The 19347-nt window shown below is 53.6% G+C and overlaps 1 protein-coding gene across 4 annotated transcripts in view; it reads left to right on the top strand.

The window, feature by feature from the left end:
* Positions 1 to 19347, top strand: part of ptpn12 (protein tyrosine phosphatase non-receptor type 12) — a 59955-nt gene that overhangs the window by 38843 nt on the left and 1765 nt on the right. Inside the window, exons 14-16 of one of the 4 annotated variants that reach the window (XM_079869026.1) lie at positions 13062 to 13133; positions 15913 to 15959; positions 18850 to 18892. In XM_079869026.1, coding sequence (XP_079725152.1) covers positions 13062 to 13133; positions 15913 to 15959; positions 18850 to 18892 — 162 coding nt within the window. The remainder of the gene's footprint in view (positions 1 to 13061; positions 13134 to 15912; positions 15960 to 18849; positions 18893 to 19347) is intronic. The other 3 variants (XM_079869027.1, XM_079869028.1, XM_079869029.1) reach the window with 3 other exon arrangements.

The raw sequence follows: 19347 nt of genomic DNA on the forward strand, positions 1-19347 counted from the left end.
CCTCACACACACCTCGTCAGGTATGATCCCTCGTCTCCCCACACACACCACCTCAGGTATGATCCCTCGTCTCCCCACACACACCGCCTCAGGTATGATCCCTCGTCTCCCCACACACACCGCCTCAGGTATGATCCCTCGTCTCCCCACATACACCTCGTCAGGTATGATCCCTCGTCTCCTTACACACACCTCGTCAGGTAAGATCCCTCGTCTCCCCACACACACCACCTCAGGTATGATCCCTCGTCTCCCCACACACACCGCCTCAGGTATGATCCCTCGTCTCCCCACACACACCGCCTCAGGTATGATCCATCGTCTCCCCACACACACCTCGTCAGGTATGATCCCTCGTCTCCCCACACACACCACCTCAGGTATGATCCCTCGTCTCCCCACACACACTGCCTCAGGTATGATCCCTCGTCTCCCCACACACACCTCGTTGGGTATGATCCCTCGTCTCCCCACACACACCTCGTCAGGTATGATCCCTCGTCTCCCCACACACACCACCTCAGGTATGATCCCTCGTCTCCCCACATACACCTCGTCAGGTATGATCCCTCGTCTCCTCACACACACCTCGTCAGGTATGATCCCTCGTCTCCCCACACACACCACCTCAGGTATGATCCCTCGTCTCCCCACACACACCGCCTCAGGTATGATCCCTCGTCTCCCCACACACACCGCCTCGGGTATGATCCATCGTCTCCCCACACACACCTCGTCAGGTATGATCCCTCGTCTCCCCACACACACCACCTCAGGTATGATCCCTCATCTCCCCACACACACTGCCTCAGGTATGATCCCTCGTCTCCCCACACACACCACCTCAGGTATGATCCCTCATCTCCCCACACACACTGCCTCAGGTATGATCCCTCGTCTCCCCACACACACCTCGTTGGGTATGATCCCTCGTCTCCCCACACACACCTCGTCAGGTATGATCCCTCGTCTCCCCACACACACCACCTCAGGTATGATCCCTCGTCTCCCCACACACACCGCCTCAGGTATGATCCCTCGTCTCCCCACACACACCTCGTTGGGTATGATTCCTCGTCTCCCCACACACACCTCGTTGGGTATGATTCCTCGTCTCCCCACACACACCTCGTTGGGTATGATTCCTTGTCTCCCCACACACACTGCCTCAGGTATGATCCCTCGTCTCCTCACACACACCTCGTCAGGTATGATCCCTCGTCTCCTCACACACACCTCGTCAGGTATGATCCCTCGTCTCCCCACACACACCTCGTCAGGTATGATCCCTCGTCTCCCCACACACACCGCCTCAGGTATGATCCCTCGTTTCCCCACACACACCGCCTCAGGTATGATTCCTCGTCTCCCCACACACACCTCGTCAGGTATGATTCCTCGTTTCCCCACACACACCTCGTTGGGTATGATTCCTCGTCTCCCACACACACTGCCTCAGGTATGATCCTTCGTCTCCTCACACACACCTCGTCGGGTATGATTCCTCGTCTCCCCACACACACTGCCACAGGTATGATTCCTCGTCTCTCTACACACACTGCCACAGGTATGATCCTTCGTCTCCTCACACACACTGCCTCAGGTATGATCCATCGTCTCCCCACACACACCTCGTCAGGTATGATTCCTCGTTTCCCCACACACACCTCGTTGGGTATGATTCCTCGTCTCCCACACACACTGCCTCAGGTATGATCCCTCGTCTCCTCACACACACCTCGTCGGGTATGATTCCTCGTCTCCCCACACACACCTTGTCAGGTATGATTCCTCGTCTCCCCACACACACCTCGTTGGGTATGATCCCTCGTCTCCCCACACACACCTCATCAGGTATGATCCCTCGTCTCCCCACACACACTGCCTTAGGTATGATCCTTCGTCTCTTCACACACACTGCCTCAGGTATGATCCCTCGTCTCCTCACATACACCTCGTCAGGTATGATCCCTCGTCTCCCCACACACACCGCCTCAGGTATGATTCCTCGTCTCCCCACACACACCGCCTCAGGTATGATCCCTCGTCTCCTCACACACACCTCGTCAGGTATGATCCCTCGTCTCCCCACACACACCGCCTCAGGTATGATCCCTCGTCTCCCCACACACACTGCCTCAGGTATGATCCCTCGTCTCCTCACACACACCTCGTCAGGTATGATCCCTCGTCTCCCCACACACACCTCGTCAGGTATGATCCCTCGTCTCCCCACACACACCTCGTCAGGTATGATCCATCGTCTCCTCACATACACCTCGTCAGGTATGATTCCTCGTCTCCCCACACACACCTCGTTGGGTATGATTCCTCGTCTCCCCACACACACCTCGTCAGGTATGATCCCTCATCTCCCCACACACACCTCGTCAGGTATGATCCCTCATCTCCTCACACACACCTCGTCAGGTATGATCCATCGTCTCCTCACATACACCGCCTCAGGTATGATTCCTCGTCTCCCCACACACACCTCGTTGGGTATGATTCCTCGTCTCCCCACACACACCTCGTCAGGTATGATTCCTCGTCTCCCCACACACACCTCGTTGGGTATGATTCCTCGTCTCCCCACACACACCTCGTCAGGTATGATCCCTCATCTCCTCACACAAACCTCGTCAGGTATGATTCCTCGTCTCCCCACACACACCTCGTCAGGTATGATTCCTCGTCTCCCCACACACACCTCGTTGGGTATGATTTCTCGTCTCCCCACACACACCTCGTCAGGTATGATCCCTCATCTCCCCACACACACCTCGTCAGGTATGATCCCTCATCTCCTCACACACACCTCGTCAGGTATGATCCATCGTCTCCTCACATACACCGCCTCAGGTATGATTCCTCGTCTCCCCACACACACCTCGTTGGGTATGATTCCTCGTCTCCCCACACACACCTCGTCAGGTATGATTCCTCGTCTCCCCACACACACCTCGTTGGGTATGATTCCTCGTCTCCCCACACACACCTCGTCAGGTATGATCCCTCATCTCCTCACACAAACCTCGTCAGGTATGATCCCTCGTCTCCCCACACACACCTCGTCAGGTATGATTCCTCGTCTCCCCACACACACCTCGTTGGGTATGATTCCTCGTCTCCCCACACACACCTCGTCAGGTATGATCCCTCATCTCCTCACACAAACCTCGTCAGGTATGATTCCTCGTCTCCCCACACACACCTCGTCAGGTATGATCCATCGTCTCCTCACATACACCTCGTCAGGTATGATTCCTCGTCTCCCCACACACACCTTGTCGGGTATGATTCCTCGTCTCCCCACACACACCGCCTCAGGTATGATCCCTCGTCTCCCCACACACACCGCCTCAGGTATGATCCCTCGTCTCCTCACATACACCTCGTCAGGTATGATTCCTCGTCTCTCTACACACACTGCCACAGGTATGATCCTTCGTCTCCTCACACACACTGCCTCAGGTATGATCCCTCGTCTCCTCACACACACCGCCTCAGGTATGATCCCTCGTCTCCCCACACACACCTCGTCAGGTATGATCCCTCGTCTCCTCACACACACCTCGTCAGGTATGATCCATCGTCTCCTCACATACACCTCGTCAGGTATGATTCCTCGTCTCCCCACACACACCTCATCGGGTATGATTCCTCGTCTCCCCACACACACCTCATCGGGTATGATTCCTCGTCTCCCCACACACACTGCCTCAGGTATGATCCCTCGTCTCCCCACACACACCGCCTCAGGTATGATCCCTCGTCTCCTCACATACACCTCGTTGGGTATGATTCCTCGTCTCCCCACACACACCTCGTCGGGTATGATTCCTCGTCTCCCCACACACACCGCCTCAGGTATGATCCCTCGTCTCCCCACACACACCGCCTCAGGTATGATCCCTCGTGTCCTCACATACACCTCGTCAGGTATGATTCCTCGTCTCTCTACACACACTGCCACAGGTATGATCCTTCGTCTCCTCACACACACTGCCTCAGGTATGATCCCTCGTCTCCTCACACACACCGCCTCAGGTATGATCCCTCGTCTCCCCACACACACCTCGTCAGGTATGATCCATCGTCTCCTCACATACACCTCGTCAGGTATGATTCCTCGTCTCCCCACACACACCTCGTCGGGTATGATTCCTCGTCTCCCCACACACACTGCCTCAGGTATGATCCCTCGTCTCCTCACACACACCTCGTCAGGTATGATCCCTCGTCTCCCCACACACACCTCGTCAGGTATGATCCCTCGTCTCCTCACATACACCTCGTCAGGTATGATTCCTCGTCTCCCCACACACACCTCGTCGGGTATGATTCCTCGTCTCCCCACACACACCTCGTCGGGTATGATTCCTCGTCTCCCCACACACACTGCCTCAGGTATGATCCCTCGTCTCCCCACACACACCGCCTCAGGTATGATCCATCGTTTCCTCACATACACCTCGTCAGGTATGATTCCTCGTCTCCCCACACACACCGCCTCAGGTATGATCCCTCGTCTCCTCACATACACCTCGTCAGGTATGATCCCTCGTCTCCCCACACACACCTCGTTGGGTATGATTCCTCGTCTCTCCACACACACTGCCACAGGTATGATCCTTCGTCTCCTCACACACACTGCCTCAGGTATGATCCCTCGTCTCCCCACACACACCGCCTCAGGTATGATCCATCGTCTCCTCACATACACCTCGTCAGGTATGATTCCTCGTCTCCCCACACACACCTCGTCGGGTATGATTCCTCGTCTCTCCACACACACTGCCACAGGTATGATCCCTCGTCTCCCCACACACACTGCCTCAGGTATGATCCCTCGTCTCCCCACACACACCTCGTCAGGTATGATTCCTCGTCTCCCCACACACACCTCGTCAGGTATGATCCATCGTCTCCTCACATACACCTCGTCAGGTATGATTCCTCGTCTCCCCACACACACCTTGTCGGGTATGATCCCTCGTCTCCCCACACACACATCGTCAGGTATGATCCCTCGTCTCCCCACACACACCACCTCAGGTATGATTCCTCGTCTCCCCACACACACCGCCTCAGGTATGATCCCTCGTCTCCCCACACACACCTCGTTGGGTATGATTCCTCGTCTCCCCACACACACCTCGTTGGGTATGATTCCTCGTCTCCCCACACACACCTCGTTGGGTATGATTCCTTGTCTCCCCACACACACTGCCTCAGGTATGATCCCTCGTCTCCTCACACACACTGCCTCAGGTATGATCCCTCGTCTCCTCACATACACCTCGTCAGGTATGATCCCTCGTCTCCTCACACACACCTCGTCAGGTATGATCCCTCGTCTCCCCACACACACCTCGTCAGGTATGATCCCTCGTCTCCCCACACACACCGCCTCAGGTATGATCCCTCGTTTCCCCACACACACCGCCTCAGGTATGATTCCTCGTCTCCCCACACACACCTCGTCAGGTATGATTCCTCGTTTCCCCACACACACCTCGTTGGGTATGATTCCTCGTCTCCCCACACACACCTCGTCAGGTATGATTCCTCGTTTCCCCACACACACCTTGTCGGGTATGATCCCTCGTCTCCCCACACACACATCGTCAGGTATGATCCCTCGTCTCCCCACACACACCACCTCAGGTATGATTCCTCGTCTCCCCACACACACCGCCTCAGGTATGATCCCTCGTCTCCCCACACACACCTCGTTGGGTATGATTCCTCGTCTCCCCACACACACCTCGTTGGGTATGATTCCTCGTCTCCCCACACACACCTCGTTGGGTATGATTCCTTGTCTCCCCACACACACTGCCTCAGGTATGATCCCTCGTCTCCTCACACACACTGCCTCAGGTATGATCCCTCGTCTCCTCACATACACCTCGTCAGGTATGATCCCTCGTCTCCTCACACACACCTCGTCAGGTATGATCCCTCGTCTCCCCACACACACCTCGTCAGGTATGATCCCTCGTCTCCCCACACACACCGCCTCAGGTATGATCCCTCGTTTCCCCACACACACCGCCTCAGGTATGATTCCTCGTCTCCCCACACACACCTCGTCAGGTATGATTCCTCGTTTCCCCACACACACCTCGTTGGGTATGATTCCTCGTCTCCCACACACACTGCCTCAGGTATGATCCTTCGTCTCCTCACACACACCTCGTCGGGTATGATTCCTCGTCTCCCCACACACACTGCCACAGGTATGATTCCTCGTCTCTCTACACACACTGCCACAGGTATGATCCTTCGTCTCCTCACACACACTGCCTCAGGTATGATTCCTCGTCTCCCACACACACTGCCTCAGGTATGATCCCTCGTCTCCTCACACACACCTCGTCGGGTATGATTCCTCGTCTCCCCACACACACCTTGTCAGGTATGATTCCTCGTCTCCCCACACACACCTCGTTGGGTATGATCCCTCGTCTCCCCACACACACCTCATCAGGTATGATCCCTCGTCTCCCCACACACACTGCCTTAGGTATGATCCTTCGTCTCTTCACACACACTGCCTCAGGTATGATCCCTCGTCTCCTCACATACACCTCGTCAGGTATGATCCCTCGTCTCCCCACACACACCGCCTCAGGTATGATTCCTCGTCTCCCCACACACACCGCCTCAGGTATGATCCCTTGTCTCCTCACACACACCTCGTCAGGTATGATCCCTCGTCTCCCCACACACACCGCCTCAGGTATGATCCCTCGTCTCCCCACACACACTGCCTCAGGTATGATCCCTCGTCTCCTCACACACACCTCGTCAGGTATGATCCCTCGTCTCCCCACACACACCTCGTCAGGTATGATCCCTCGTCTCCCCACACACACCTCGTCAGGTATGATCCATCGTCTCCTCACATACACCTCGTCAGGTATGATCCCTCGTCTCCCCACACACACCTCGTTGGGTATGATTCCTCGTCTCCCCACACACACCTCGTCAGGTATGATCCCTCATCTCCCCACACACACCTCGTCAGGTATGATCCCTCATCTCCTCACACACACCTCGTCAGGTATGATCCCTCATCTCCCCACACACACCTCGTCAGGTATGATCCCTCGTCTCCCCACACACACTTCGTCAGGTATGATCCATCGTCTCCTCACATACACCTCGTGAGGTATGATCCCTCGTCTCCCCACACACACCTCGTCAGGTATGATCCCTCGTCTCCCCACACACACCTCGTCAGGTATGATCCCTCGTCTCCCCACACACACCTCGTCAGGTATGATCCATCGTCTCCTCACATACACCTCGTTGGGTATGATTCCTCGTCTCCTCACATACACCTCGTCAGGTATGATCCCTCGTCTCCCCACACACACCTCGTCAGGTATGATCCCTCATCTCCCCACACACACCTCGTCAGGTATGATCCCTCATCTCCCCACACACACCTCGTCAGGTATGATCCCTCATCTCCTCACACACACCTCGTCAGGTATGATCCCTCATCTCCTCACACACACCTCGTCAGGTATGATTCCTCGTCTCCCCACACACACCTCGTCAGGTATGATTCCTCGTCTCCTCACATACACCGCCTCAGGTATGATTCCTCGTCTCCCCACACACACCTCGTCAGGTATGATTCCTCGTCTCCTCACACACACCTCGTTGGGTATGATTCCTCGTCTCCCCACACACACCTCGTCAGGTATGATTCCTCGTCTCCCCACACACACCTCGTTGGGTATGATTCCTCGTCTCCCCACACACACCTCGTCAGGTATGATCCCTCATCTCCTCACACAAACCTCGTCAGGTATGATTCCTCGTCTCCCCACACACACCTCGTCAGGTATGATTCCTCGTCTCCCCACACACACCTCGTTGGGTATGATTTCTCGTCTCCCCACACACACCTCGTCAGGTATGATCCCTCATCTCCCCACACACACCTCGTCAGGTATGATCCCTCATCTCCTCACACACACCTCGTCAGGTATGATCCATCGTCTCCTCACATACACCGCCTCAGGTATGATTCCTCGTCTCCCCACACACACCTCGTCGGGTATGATTCCTCGTCTCCCCACACACACCTCGTCAGGTATGATTCCTCGTCTCCCCACACACACCTCGTTGGGTATGATCCCTCGTCTCCCCACACACACCTCGTCAGGTATGATCCCTCATCTCCTCACACACACCTCGTCAGGTATGATCCATCGTCTCCTCACATACACCGCCTCAGGTATGATTCCTCGTCTCCCCACACACACCTCGTTGGGTATGATTCCTCGTCTCCCCACACACACCTCGTCAGGTATGATCCCTCATCTCCTCACACAAACCTCGTCAGGTATGATCCCTCGTCTCCCCACACACACCTCGTCAGGTATGATTCCTCGTCTCCCCACACACACCTCGTTGGGTATGATTCCTCGTCTCCCCACACACACCTCGTCAGGTATGATCCCTCATCTCCTCACACAAACCTCGTCAGGTATGATTCCTCGTCTCCCCACACACACCTCGTCAGGTATGATCCATCGTCTCCTCACATACACCTCGTCAGGTATGATTCCTCGTCTCCCCACACACACCTTGTCGGGTATGATTCCTCGTCTCCCCACACACACCGCCTCAGGTATGATCCCTCGTCTCCCCACACACACCGCCTCAGGTATGATCCCTCGTCTCCTCACATACACCTCGTCAGGTATGATTCCTCGTCTCTCTACACACACTGCCACAGGTATGATCCTTCGTCTCCTCACACACACTGCCTCAGGTATGATCCCTCGTCTCCTCACACACACCGCCTCAGGTATGATCCCTCGTCTCCCCACACACACTTCGTCAGGTATGATCCATCGTCTCCTCACATACACCTCGTGAGGTATGATCCCTCGTCTCCCCACACACACCTCGTCAGGTATGATCCCTCGTCTCCCCACACACACCTCGTCAGGTATGATCCCTCGTCTCCCCACACACACCTCGTCAGGTATGATCCATCGTCTCCTCACATACACCTCGTTGGGTATGATTCCTCGTCTCCTCACATACACCTCGTCAGGTATGATCCCTCGTCTCCCCACACACACCTCGTCAGGTATGATCCCTCATCTCCCCACACACACCTCGTCAGGTATGATCCCTCATCTCCCCACACACACCTCGTCAGGTATGATCCCTCATCTCCTCACACACACCTCGTCAGGTATGATCCCTCATCTCCTCACACACACCTCGTCAGGTATGATTCCTCGTCTCCCCACACACACCTCGTCAGGTATGATTCCTCGTCTCCTCACATACACCGCCTCAGGTATGATTCCTCGTCTCCCCACACACACCTCGTCAGGTATGATTCCTCGTCTCCTCACACACACCTCGTTGGGTATGATTCCTCGTCTCCCCACACACACCTCGTCAGGTATGATTCCTCGTCTCCCCACACACACCTCGTTGGGTATGATTCCTCGTCTCCCCACACACACCTCGTCAGGTATGATCCCTCATCTCCTCACACAAACCTCGTCAGGTATGATTCCTCGTCTCCCCACACACACCTCGTCAGGTATGATTCCTCGTCTCCCCACACACACCTCGTTGGGTATGATTTCTCGTCTCCCCACACACACCTCGTCAGGTATGATCCCTCATCTCCCCACACACACCTCGTCAGGTATGATCCCTCATCTCCTCACACACACCTCGTCAGGTATGATCCATCGTCTCCTCACATACACCGCCTCAGGTATGATTCCTCGTCTCCCCACACACACCTCGTCGGGTATGATTCCTCGTCTCCCCACACACACCTCGTCAGGTATGATTCCTCGTCTCCCCACACACACCTCGTTGGGTATGATCCCTCGTCTCCCCACACACACCTCGTCAGGTATGATCCCTCATCTCCTCACACACACCTCGTCAGGTATGATCCATCGTCTCCTCACATACACCGCCTCAGGTATGATTCCTCGTCTCCCCACACACACCTCGTTGGGTATGATTCCTCGTCTCCCCACACACACCTCGTCAGGTATGATCCCTCATCTCCTCACACAAACCTCGTCAGGTATGATCCCTCGTCTCCCCACACACACCTCGTCAGGTATGATTCCTCGTCTCCCCACACACACCTCGTTGGGTATGATTCCTCGTCTCCCCACACACACCTCGTCAGGTATGATCCCTCATCTCCTCACACAAACCTCGTCAGGTATGATTCCTCGTCTCCCCACACACACCTCGTCAGGTATGATCCATCGTCTCCTCACATACACCTCGTCAGGTATGATTCCTCGTCTCCCCACACACACCTTGTCGGGTATGATTCCTCGTCTCCCCACACACACCGCCTCAGGTATGATCCCTCGTCTCCCCACACACACCGCCTCAGGTATGATCCCTCGTCTCCTCACATACACCTCGTCAGGTATGATTCCTCGTCTCTCTACACACACTGCCACAGGTATGATCCTTCGTCTCCTCACACACACTGCCTCAGGTATGATCCCTCGTCTCCTCACACACACCGCCTCAGGTATGATCCCTCGTCTCCCCACACACATCTCGTCAGGTATGATCCCTCGTCTCCCCACACACACCTCGTCAGGTATGATCCATCGTCTCCTCACATACACCTCGTCAGGTATGATCCCTCGTCTCCTCACACACACCTCGTCAGGTATGATCCATCGTCTCCTCACATACACCTCGTCAGGTATGATTCCTCGTCTCCCCACACACACCTCATCGGGTATGATTCCTCGTCTCCCCACACACACCTCATCGGGTATGATTCCTCGTCTCCCCACACACACTGCCTCAGGTATGATCCCTCGTCTCCCCACACACACCGCCTCAGGTATGATCCCTCGTCTCCTCACATACACCTCGTTGGGTATGATTCCTCATCTCCCCACACACACCTCGTCGGGTATGATTCCTCGTCTCCCCACACACACCGCCTCAGGTATGATCCCTCGTCTCCCCACACACACCGCCTCAGGTATGATCCCTCGTCTCCTCACATACACCTCGTCAGGTATGATTCCTCGTCTCTCTACACACACTGCCACAGGTATGATCCTTCGTCTCCTCACACACACTGCCTCAGGTATGATCCCTCGTCTCCTCACACACACCGCCTCAGGTATGATCCCTCGTCTCCCCACACACACCTCGTCAGGTATGATCCATCGTCTCCTCACATACACCTCGTCAGGTATGATTCCTCGTCTCCCCACACACACCTCGTCGGGTATGATTCCTCGTCTCCCCACACACACTGCCTCAGGTATGATCCCTCGTCTCCTCACACACACCTCGTCAGGTATGATCCCTCGTCTCCCCACACACACCTCGTCAGGTATGATCCCTCGTCTCCTCACATACACCTCGTCAGGTATGATTCCTCGTCTCCCCACACACACCTCGTCGGGTATGATTCCTCGTCTCCCCACACACACTGCCTCAGGTATGATCCCTCGTCTTTCCACACACACCGCCTCAGGTATGATCCATCGTTTCCTCACATACACCTCGTCAGGTATGATCCCTCGTCTCCCCACACACACCTCGTCGGGTATGATTCCTCGTCTCCCCACACACACCTCGTCGGGTATGATTCCTCGTCTCCCCACACACACTGCCTCAGGTATGATCCCTCGTCTCCCCACACACACCGCCTCAGGTATGATCCATCGTTTCCTCACATACACCTCGTCAGGTATGATTCCTCGTCTCCCCACACACACCGCCTCAGGTATGATTCCTCGTCTCCCCACACACACCTCGTCAGGTATGATTCCTCGTCTCCCCACACACACCTCGTCAGGTATGATTCCTCGTCTCCCCACACACACCTCGTCAGGTATGATTCCTCGTCTCCCCACACACACCGCCTCAGGTATGATCCCTCGTCTCCTCACATACACCTCGTCAGGTATGATCCCTCGTCTCCCCACACACACCTCGTTGGGTATGATTCCTCGTCTCTCCACACACACTGCCACAGGTATGATCCTTCGTCTCCTCACACACACTGCCTCAGGTATGATCCCTCGTCTCCCCACACACACCGCCTCAGGTATGATCCATCGTCTCCTCACATACACCTCGTCAGGTATGATTCCTCGTCTCCCCACACACACCTCGTTGGGTATGATTCCTCGTCTCTCCACACACACTGCCACAGGTATGATCCCTCGTCTCCCCACACACACTGCCTCAGGTATGATCCCTCGTCTCCCCACACACACTGCCTCAGGTATGATCCCTCGTCTCCCCACACACACCTCGTTGGGTATGATTCCTCGTCTCTCCACACACACTGCCACAGGTATGATCCCTCGTCTCCCCACACACACTGCCTCAGGTATGATCCCTCGTCTCCCCACACACACTGCCTCAGGTATGATCCCTCGTCTCCCCACACACACCTCGTCAGGTATGATTCCTCGTCTCTCCACACACACTGCCACAGGTATGATCCCTCGTCTCCTCACACACACCTTGTCAGGTATGATCCCTTGTCTACTCACACACTCATCCGTCTGCTTCCTTTCCTGGTTCTCACTTCCTTCCAGTCATGTGACTCTCATTTGATCAGGCTAGTGGCCAGTGATGTCGCACAGACGTGATGAGTGGCAGTAGTGTGTGTCACTTTGTGTCAGAATTCACAGACAGAATGAGACCAAGTTTGATGGTCTTAAGAGTGTCGGTCTTAAGGAAGTGGACACGCGTGCGTGCGTGCGTGTGTGCATGCGTGTGTGTGTGTACAGAGATGCTCCTGGTGTCTTCGGGTCACTTGATCAAATGCAGTTCTCCTCTGCCTCTGAGCTGCTGCCTGTCAAGGGTTAGTCACTCAATAGGGTGTGGGGCTGAAGGCATGATGGGAGTGTGTTCTTGACTCTCATGGGTCGATCGGGGCTTGCGTCTGGGGTTGGTGCTGCGCTACACTGGGTAAAGGCTCGAGATGGTCTGATTGTGTGTGAGAGTGTGTGCTGTGGTTGGTAACGGTGCTCTTTCTGCCTCAGACTGTGACGGCAGTGACGATTCTCCTCCTCCTCTTCCTGAGAGAACTGCTGAGTCCTTCCTAATGGCCACAGGTGCGTGTCTCTCTCCAGCCACACGAGGGCAGCAGAGGCTCTGAGTCACACGTGTAGTGCATCACTTCCTGCTTCAGTCGTGAAGAGGATCCTGTGACGCTGCTCAGAGTTCAGACAGTGGAGACTAACTTCTGTCACTTAATTGTTAGCTTCGTTTTATGATTCTAGGTGAACATCAGTGTAAGACACACACACACACACACACACACACACACACTCACACTCTTTCACACACTCACACACAGTGAATCTCAGCTCTACGTTACGCCCCGCAGCGACTGACGTGATCATTATAGAATATAAAAGACAGCAGCTGCTTTTATGGAGAATGAAAGCTTGTTTCCCATCGTTCCCAGTGGTTTAGTGTGTTTGTTTCTGGGTGAATCTCAGGTGTGTGAGTGTTTCTGGATGAATCTCAGGTGTGTGTGTGTTTCTGGATGAATCTCAGGTGTGTGTGTGTTTCTGGGTGAATCTCAGGTGTGTGTTTGTTTCTGGGTGAATTTCAGGTCAGGTGTGTGTGTGTTTCTGGGTGAATCTCAGGTGTGTGTGTGTTTCTGGATGAATCTCAGGTGTGTGTGTGTTTCTGGATGAATCTCAGGTGTGTGAGTGTTTCTGGATGAATCTCAGGTGTGTGTTTGTTTCTGGATGAATCTCAGGTGTGTGTGTGTTTCTGGATGAATCTCAGGTGTGTGTGTGTTTCTGGATGAATCTCAGGTGTGTGTGTGTTTCTGGATGAATCTCAGGTGTGTGTGTTTCTGGATGAATCTCAGGTGTGTGTGTGTTTCTGGATGAATCTCAGGTGTGTGTGTGTTTCTGGGTGAATCTCAGGTGTGTGTGTGTTTCTGGGTGAATCTCAGGTGTGTGAGTGTTTCTGGATGAATCTCAGGTGTGTGTGTGTTTCTGGATGAATCTCAGGTGTGTGTGTGTTTCTGGATGAATCTCAGGTGTGTGTGTGTTTCTGGATGAATCTCAGGTGTGTGTTTGTTTCTGGGTGAATCTCAGGTGTGTGTGTGTTTCTGGATGAATCTCAGGTGTGTGTGTGTTTCTGGGTGAATCTCAGGTGTGTGTGTGTTTCTGGATGAATCTCAGGTGTGTGTGTGTTTCTGGATGAATCTCAGGTGTGTGTGTGTTTCTGGGTGAATCTCAGGTGTGTGTGTGTTTCTGGATGAATCTCAGGTGTGTGTGTGTTTCTGGATGAATCTCAGGTGTGTGTGTGTTTCTGGATGAATCTCAGGTGTGTGTTTGTTTCTGGATGAATCTCAGGTGTGTGTGTGTTTCTGGATGAATCTCAGGTGTGTGTGTGTTTCTGGGTGAATCTCAGGTGTGTGAGTGTTTCTGGATGAATCTCAGGTGTGTGAGTGTTTCTGGATGAATCTCAGGTGTGTGTGTGTTTCTGGATGAATCTCAGGTGTGTGTGTGTTTCTGGATGAATCTCAGGTGTGTGTGTGTTTCTGGATGAATCTCAGGTGTGTGTGTGTTTCTGGATGAATCTCAGGTGTGTGAGTGTTTCTGGATGAATCTCAGGTGTGTGTGTGTTTCTGGATGAATCTCAGGTGTGTGTGTGTTTCTGGATGAATTTCAGGTGTGTGAGTGTTTCTGGATGAATCTCAGGTGTGTGTTTGTTTCTGGGTGAATCTCAGGTGTGTGTGTGTTTCTGGGTGAATCTCAGGTGTGTGTGTTTCTGAGTGAATCTCAGGTGTGTGTGTGTTTCTGGGTGAATCTCAGGTGTGTGAGTGTTTCTGGATGAATCTCAGGTGTGTGTGTGTTTCTGGATGAATCTCAGGTGTGTGTGTGTTTCTGGATGAATCTCAGGTGTGTGTGTGTTTCTGGATGAATCTCAGGTGTGTGTGTGTTTCTGGATGAATTTCAGGTGTGTGAGTGTTTCTGGATGAATCTCAGGTGTGTGTGTGTTTCTGGGTGAATCTCAGGTGTGTGTGTGTTTCTGGGTGAATCTCAGGTGTGTGTGTTTCTGAGTGAATCTCAGGTGTGTGTGTGTTTCTGGGTGAATCTCAGGTGTGTGAGTGTTTCTGGATGAATCTCAGGTGTGTGTGTGTTTCTGGATGAATCTCAGGTGTGTGAGTGTTTCTGGATGAATCTCAGGTGTGTGAGTGTTTCTGGATGAATCTCAGGTGTGTGTTTGTTTCTGGGTGAATCTCAGGTGTGTGTGTGTGTTTCTGGATGAATCTCAGGTGTGTGTGTGTTTCTGGGTGAATCTCAGGTGTGTGTGTGTGTTTCTGGATGAATTTCAGGTGTGTGTGTTTCTGGATGAATCTCAGGTGTGTGTGTGTTTCTGGGTGAATCTCAGGTGTGTGTGTGTTTCTGGATGAATCTCAGGTGTGTGTTTGTTTCTGGGTGAATCTCAGGTGTGTGTTTGTTTCTGGGTGAATCTCAGGTGTGTGTGTGTTTCTGGATGAATCTCAGGTGTGTGTGTGTTTCTGGGTGAATCTCAGGTGTGTGTGTGTTTCTGGATGAATCTCAGGTGTGTGTTTGTTTCTGGGTGAATCTCAGGTGTGTGTGTGTTTCTGGATGAATCTCAGGTGTGTGTGTGTTTCTGGATGAATCTCAGGTGTGTGTGTGTTTCTGGATGAATCTCAGGTGTGTGTGTGTTTCTGGGTGAATCTCAGCAGCGTGTGTGTCTGATGTTGATTTGTTGAGTTTATGGTGAGTTGATCACTGAAGGTCATTAAAGGTTCATCAGCAGCTTCACACATCGTCAGTGGGGAATAACGCATCATCAGAGCTATGTTATAACGGTGTGTGTCTTTACCTGTTCCTCCAGCCACTTCAGACGAGGCGCCGACCGGAGCCGCTTCAGACGAGCCGCAGGTGAGACACACACACACACACACACACACACACACACATAGCTGAGACACACACATGGCTGGGACACACACAGCTGAGACACACACAGCTGAGACACACACAGATGAGACACACACACACACAGCTGAGACACATACAGCTGAGACACACACACACAGCTGAGACGCACACACACAGCTGAGACGCACACACACAGCTGAGACACACACACACAGCTGAGACACACACACACAGCTGAGACGCACACACACAGCTGAGACGCACACACACAGCTGAGACGCACACACACAGCTGAGACGCACACACACAGCTGAGACACACACACACAGTTGAGACACACACACACACAGCTGAGACGCACACACACAGCTGAGACACACACACACAGCTGAGACGCACACACACAGCTGAGACACACACACACAGCTGAGACGCACACACACAGCTGAGACACACACACACAGCTGAGACACACACACACAGCTGAGACACACACACACAGCTGAGACACACACACACAGCTGAGACGCACACACACAGCTGAGACGCACACACACAGCTGAGACGCACACACACAGTTGAGACGCACACACACAGCTGAGACACACACACACAGCTGAGACGCACACACACAGCTGAGACGCACACACACAGCTGAGACGCACACACACAGTTGAGACACACACACACAGCTGAGACGCACACACACAGCTGAGACGCACACACACAGCTGAGACGCACACACACAGCTGAGACGCACACACACAGCTGAGACACACACACACAGCTGAGACGCACACACACAGCTGAGACACACACACACAGTTGAGACACACACACACACAGCTGAGACGCACACACACAGCTGAGACGCACACACACAGCTGAGACGCACACACACAGCTGAGACGCACACACACAGCTGAGACGCACACACACAGCTGAGACACACACACACAGCTGAGACACACACACACAGCTGAGACGCACACACACAGCTGAGACACACACACACAGCTGAGACGCACACACACAGCTGAGACGCACACACACAGCTGAGACGCACACACACAGTTGAGACACACACACACAGCTGAGACGCACACAGTTGAGACACACAGCTGAGACACACACACACACACACACGCTGAGACACAGCTGAGACACACACACGGCTGGGACACACACAGATGAGACACACACACACGCTGAGACACAGCTGAGACACTCACACGGCTGGGACACACACAGATGAGACACACACACAGCTGAGACACACACACACAGCTGAGACACACACACACAGTTGAGACACACACACACAGTTGAGACACACACACAGTTGAGACACACACACACAGCTGACACACACACAGCTGAGACACACACACACAGCTGAGACACACACACACAGCTGAGACACACACACACAGCTGAGACACACACAGTTGAGACACACACAGCTGAGACACACACACACACACACAGCTGAGACACAGCTGAGACACACACACATGGCTGGGACACACACAGCTGAGACACACACACACACACGCTGAGACACAGCTGAGACACACACACACGGCTGGGACACACACAGCTGAGACACACACAGATGAGACACACACACACAGCTGAGACACACACACAGCTGAGACACACACACAGCTGAAACACACACACACAGCTGAGACGCACACACACGGCTGAGACACACACAGCTGAGACACACACACACACACACATAGCTGAGACACACACGGCTGAGACACACACACACACACAGCTGAGACACACACACACACACATAGCTGAGACACACATGGCTGAGACACACACACACACAGCTGAAACACACACACACACACACATAGCTGAGACACACATGGCTGAGACACACACACACACAGCTGAGACACACACACACACACACACACACAGCTGAGACACACACACAGTTGAGACACACACACACAGCTGACACACACACAGCTGAGACACACACACACAGCTGAGACACACACACACAGCTGAGACACACACACACAGCTGAGACGCACACAGTTGAGACACACACAGCTGAGACACACACACACACACACAGCTGAGACACAGCTGAGACACACACACACGGCTGGGACACACACAGCTGAGACACACACACACACACGCTGAGACACAGCTGAGACACACACACACGGCTGGGACACACACAGCTGAGACACACACAGCTGAGACACACACACAGCTGAGACACACACACAGCTGAAACACACACACACAGCTGAGACGCACACACACGGCTGAGACACACACAGCTGAGACACACACACACACACACATAGCTGAGACACACACGGCTGAGACACACACACACACAGCTGAGACACACACACACACACACATAGCTGAGACACACATGGCTGAGACACACACACACACAGCTGAAACACACACACACAGCTGAGACGCACACACACGGCTGAGACACACACAGCTGAGACACACACACACGGCTGAGACACACACACGGCTGAGACACACACACACACACACACACACACACACAGCTGAGACGCACACACACGGCTGAGACACACACAGCTGAGACACACACACACGGCTGAGACACACACACGGCTGAGACACACACACACACACACACACACACACACACACACAGCTGAGACACACACACACACACACAGCTGAGACACACACACACACAGCTGAGACACACACAGCTGAGACACACACACACACACACACACACACATAGCTGAGACACACACCCCTGTGAGACACACACACCCCTGTGAGACACACACCTGTCCTTCTGCTGGAGCCGGCTCTGAAACACACCTGTAACCGTCTGCTCTCTCCTTCACAGGGATCCGGAGACACACACACTCCTGCTGCTCCTCCACACACTGGTGCGTCACACTACACATGCACAGGATTGCACATGATATTGTTTGATATTGGCCAGGTTTAGCCAGCGATTCTCACTCAGAACATGTGTATGGAGGTGGAGAAACAGGAAGTAACCCTAACTGTACAGAAAGAACTTCCTGTAGACTTTTATTTTTACTATGATACCCCTTTTCCACCAACAAGAACCGGGTGCTGGTTCAGAGCCAGAGCCAGAGCTGGTTCAGAGTTGGTTCGACTGACGAGCTTACTAAGAACCGGTTTGCCTTTCCACCGGCTAGAGAGCCACAACAGAGCCAGATCTTACGTCACTGTATACGTCTCATGTTGCCCAGCAACCGCTAGTGCGGTAGCGCCAAACACAAACACGGCAGGCTTGTTCGAGATGCATCGGCTTCTCGCAGATCGATCGCCGCATGACATCAAAGCACTGCGATAGCGATCTAAAAGCACAAGG

The sequence above is a fragment of the Squalius cephalus genome (genome assembly GCF_949319135.1).
Source record: "Squalius cephalus genome assembly, chromosome: 4".
Classification (NCBI taxonomy): domain Eukaryota; kingdom Metazoa; phylum Chordata; class Actinopteri; order Cypriniformes; family Leuciscidae; genus Squalius; species Squalius cephalus.